The sequence below is a fragment of the Sardina pilchardus genome, chromosome 17 (genome assembly GCF_963854185.1).
Source record: "Sardina pilchardus chromosome 17, fSarPil1.1, whole genome shotgun sequence".
Lineage (NCBI taxonomy): Eukaryota > Metazoa > Chordata > Actinopteri > Clupeiformes > Clupeidae > Sardina > Sardina pilchardus.
In genome coordinates, this window is record NC_085010.1 from 24,034,475 (window position 1) to 24,039,474 (window position 5,000).

General features: G+C 43.2%; 1 protein-coding gene across 1 annotated transcript in view; it reads left to right on the forward strand.

Annotated features, from left to right (window-relative positions):
• cald1a (caldesmon 1a) overlaps positions 1-5,000 on the forward strand; it is a 67,153-nt gene that overhangs the window by 56,903 nt on the left and 5,250 nt on the right. The window contains 1 exon segment of the mRNA XM_062517707.1: positions 2,037-2,105. Coding sequence (XP_062373691.1) covers positions 2,037-2,105 — 69 coding nt within the window.

The following is a 5,000-nucleotide window of genomic DNA, read 5'->3' on the forward strand; positions in this document are numbered from 1 at the left end:
CCTTTGAGCAATGTTCCTGGGAAATGTTCCTCATCATTGGGGTTATGCCATGTTCCCATTGATATTGGCCAATAAATCACTTTTTTGATGTGAACTCTCGGTTATTTGGATTATACTTTTTGTGAGCGAGCTCCATTTCCTGTTTTTTGATATAGCATTTGCTAGGAGCCTACGCACCTTTAAGGCCAACAGTGCAGATCCTCTCTTTGAAAATTAACCCATTGATATTGAGCAACAGTGTGTTTTCTGTAGAACTTAATTACTTTATTAATCAGTAACCAGATCTTCAGAATAAACGGAACTCATTATGTGATTGGCCAGTGATATTGCTCAAAATGTTGCTCTATGTATCACCACTTTAACTCAGCTGTAATTAAGGATGCACAAACAGTATAATTTGACTCAGAAGTTCTTATGACCACACCATATGTAACAGCCTCTCCAGTAAGTGATTTCTATGTTGCCTATTAGTCTGTTATCACTCATTTTTACCCAGCCTAGCTAATAAAAACAACACACACACACACATCTTATTAAGTGTCTAATTACATATTCTATACTCAAAGTTATTTTATATAGTTAAAGAGTGAAGATTCATGGCAGTTGGCTTTATAATGTAAATGTACATAAATGTTCTGTATAGTCGCCTCGGAATGATCAAGCTTGTGATAAATCAGACTTGAAGAGCGTACATCACACTGATATGGGCCAACAGAATCCCCACATCCCACTGCTGTCTGTCAGACAGTAACTCATGTCCTAGACTGCAGGAGAAATAGACAATAGCAGGAAACTGCAGTGTGAATGCTTCATCCCATCAGCTGCTGCACCCTCCAGTGGACAAACTAGGTAGTGTTTTCATTTACTCGGATACGGTTTTGAGCACAAAATGATCGGTCCCTATCTCAGGATCTCTTCTTCCCCTGATTGTTGCAGCCTGCTCTGTTACCTGTGATTATTCATTTATTTTTCATACGGCATCTGTCACTCAATCTCATTGTGGTTCGAAGTAGACATTGTTTCTGGTATTCCAATACCTGTCTGCACTCTTTCTGGTTTCATATTTCAATACTTGTACTCTTTCTGACTGGTTCTCTATTCTTCTGTTTAGTAATACCTATCCTTTCTAATACCCGTTTTTCTATCTATGCCTTTTCCTCCAACTGAACTCGTGACCTCTACCGCCAGATGTTCTGTCTTTCTCCTCGTCCTCATGGTCTGTCTCTGCCTTCCTCTCCCCTGGAGTCCTTCCTACTCTCCTGTCCCTGTCCTGTCCCTCACCAGCCTCTGTCCTCCAGGTATGGACTATACTGCGGAGCAGACAACGAGAGGGTTGGCGTGTGTGTGTGTGTGTGTGTGTGTGTGTGTGTGTGTGTGTGTGTGTGTGTGTGTGTGTGTGTGTGTGTGTGTGTGTGTGTGTGAGAGAGAGAGAGAGAGATCACAATTGGGTGTGTTTGTGTTTAAAGGTGCTCTAAGCGATGTAACGTGGTTTCTAAGCTAAAACATTTTTGTCCCACACAGAAAACATCTCCTCACAGTCTGCTAGTTGCCTGTCCCCTTGATACACTATAAATAACGTAGTCTCTGTAGACAAAAATGCCAACAAAAACAGCCTGATCCATATGTTTGCTGTTTGTGACAAAAACTGTTTTAACTTAGAAACCGCGTAACATCGCTTAGAGATCAGTAATCTAGTTGATATTGTTTTTTAAGAGTTTTACTTATATTAAGGTGTCTTATCAAGGCAATTTGCTTGTTTTTAAGACCAAATAATTTGCTTAACACACCTCGGCAGCCAAATCTCCTTTTCGTCTTGATAAGATGTTTTAAATTAATACCAACTAGATTTTCTGATCTTATTGTAAGATCACATTTGGTTAGAAAAGCAGTTTTGCAGTGCATATTTGTCTGTGACTGCAAGTGCGTGCCTGTGTTGATGAAGATGCACAGGTTAGAATGGCTCTCACATGAACACAGCGTGCTGAATTATTAACCAACACTTAATTCTCTGCCCCATCCATCTCTCCCCCCGACAGGACCTGAAGCCGGGAGACGTGACTGGCAAACGCAGTTTATGGGAAAACATAGGCTCCTCCCCGGCCAAGGTAACCACACCGTTCTGCTGAATCAAAGAACAACACTTTCGCACACCTGTTTGACAGGTGCATAGGACAAGACCCAAAGGTCGAATAATGAGCTAAGAAACCCCTGCACACGGTCTGTTTCACTTCCGATATTAAATGTATTATAAACACAATGTTGTGTTTATCGTGCCTGAAACAGACAGCTTGCGGTAGCTCCTTAGCTCAACCACTCGATTCTGCTATTTTCATAAGCTTAACCAGCAGCATGTATCCGAGCTCTAATGTTTGCATCCATAACATTCTCCCTAAAACGTATAGCCCCGTAACTCATTGCCTAAAATAACTCTTACTTCAACTTATGTCTCCATAAGTGTCTAGTTATTTCATTTGAGTGGCAACTTATTTCATTTTAGTGTCTGTGGCGTGATAAGAGCGAGCTGCCTTCTTCCCTCCCTACCCTTAAAAAGTTTGCTCTCATCGTAATGTTGGTTCTACATTGATGGAGTGTATGCCACGAACGTTTCAGTTAATTGGAATGCGAGTGCTTGCCAAGACAGATGACTTAATAACATAACACTGGCACATCTCCTATCTCTCTCTCTCTCCCTCTCTCTCCCCCTCTCTCTTTCTCTCCCCCTCTCTCTCTCTCTATCTCTCTCTCTCTCTGAAGACCTCTCTGAGATAGTTGTCTCCATATCTGGAAAGAGGCCGATGAGGTAAAGTCATTTTTCACCGCACGATGTCACGGCCGCGCTCGTTTTGCTTCCATCTCTGCTCTGCCTGCGTGCCTATCTCAGGATGACCACAATCCTTAACCATGATGTCACTCCCTTAGAGCTTGTAGCTTCATACCACTTTGCTTTTTTCGCACTAGAGACTATCTACTAAAACAAGCACTTTAAGCACTTAATTTGCATTATTTTAGTTTGATCTATATGATTTGTTTGTTTGTTTTGTATCTTGTTTTATTACAGTCTGAGGGGCTATTTTAGGTCAGTTTGCAAAATGGCCACTATGAATGCTGTTAAATGTACCCTGCCCAAGAACAAGGTGTCTAGTTTCAGAGGGGGGCTATTTTAATTTGGTTGTCAAGCACTGATCTATCGACCTCCCCGAAGGAACAGCAAATAAAACAAACAAACAAACACGGGTGTCAAGTGGGAATAACTCTCTCACCCTCTCTCTCTCTCTCTTTCTCACACACACACACACACACACACACACACACTCACACTCTCTCTCTCTCTCACTCACAAGCATATTTTAATGACCTTTCTTCGAGGCCGCTTGGCCAGGGGCCCCACGGTAACAGCCAGGATTCAGTAGCCACACTTGTCTAATAAGAGAAGGTGATCTTCAGCGGGGAATGTCTCGCCCGTGATCTTATCGGAATGATGTTTATGACCGTGGCCCTCCTAAGAGGCTCGGAGCGTGACTGATTTAGACTCGGCCGAAGGCATTAGTGTCTGAAGAGCCACAGATCACCTTAAAGCCGAGCATTCTATTTCACTTTAATATCGCTCCTTTCCTTAATTACTTTTATCACCTCGTTAAACATCTTTTGTCTCGGTATCTGCGTGCACAGACAGACGTTTTTGTTTTGTGTTGCTCTCTTACCCAATAAATAAAAGTATGTTCACCGAGGCATCTGTGCGTAACTCGCCACCTATGATCTCACAAGCTGAACACTCGCTTTTTAACATGGAAAAGAATGTGTTTACTGAGTAAATTGCACCTTCTATTCAAGGTCAGAATAAGCCATGCTTTGGTATGGAGTTCATGGCTATGTGCAAGGGATGTAACGGGTTCAGTAATATTATATAAGGTTAGACTCAGATAGTAAGCAGATGTGTCAATCCAAATTCTGAAACGGATATAGTTTCGGTCTTTGATTATGATTTGCTGAATCGTGCCGTTTTTGATGCCGTTGTAAAACCCAACCCTTTCACGCTGACCGCATGTCATCCTATATTACTGGCGCCACCACAAATGTATACAAAAGTTAAGAGTAAGCCGAGTCAAAGATGAAATGAAATGTCAAATATTAACCATAGCAAAGGTTGCAAATAAGCACTGGAACGTCGATGAGAAGTGCTAATGTTACAGGAGAGTATTAGCAGGAGAGTAGCGAGTTCAAAGCGCCTGCTCCACAGGGCGATTACTGGCTGCCCTCTCCCATCAGATCTGCTGGTTCTTCTCCGCCTTCTTTGGCCCTGGGGCATTGCTGTGCCCGTATGTGGGTAAAGGGGTGCGGGCAGCGCCCGAGGCTGTGGTATGCCACATAGCCCTGAGCTCCATGCCAGGTGGACAGGCCATAGGCCATGCTGACGCACATGGGCTCAAAAGCCAGGCAGTTTGTGGTACCTTAACGACAGGGAGAGGTTGAGAGAGAGAGAGAGAGAGAGAGAGAGAGAGAGAGAGAGGGTTTTTTAGTAATTATCTGTGTTATATTGCGATAATACCACTCGTACAATTTGGCCAGTAAGCGGTAATAATGAAAGCAATGTGGTGTTGATCCTGCATCCTGAGAGAAAGAGAGGGAGAGGGAGAGGGAGAGAGAGTTGAGTTGTGTAGTTTGGAAAGTCTGGGGAATTGAGGTCGTAGAGTTGATGATGGCCACTCTTACTGTACAGTCTTAGGCTGCACTGATTCAAAGTGTTTAACCTTTAAGATGACAACGAACATGGAGCAAGGACCTCTTTTCACTGCACGACCACAACTGAGAATACATCCTATGCATGCATCATAGCCCTTTTCACACTGAAAGCCGACACATTGGCAGTAGGTGGCAGCGGCAATTTGCTGTGTGAAACGGAGGCGTAAACATGTAAGCACTGGGCGTGAAGTTGAACAGTGGCGTACAACATAGGCGTCGGAAGAATATTTTTAAGTCTCGTGTCTCGTGACACTTTCGAA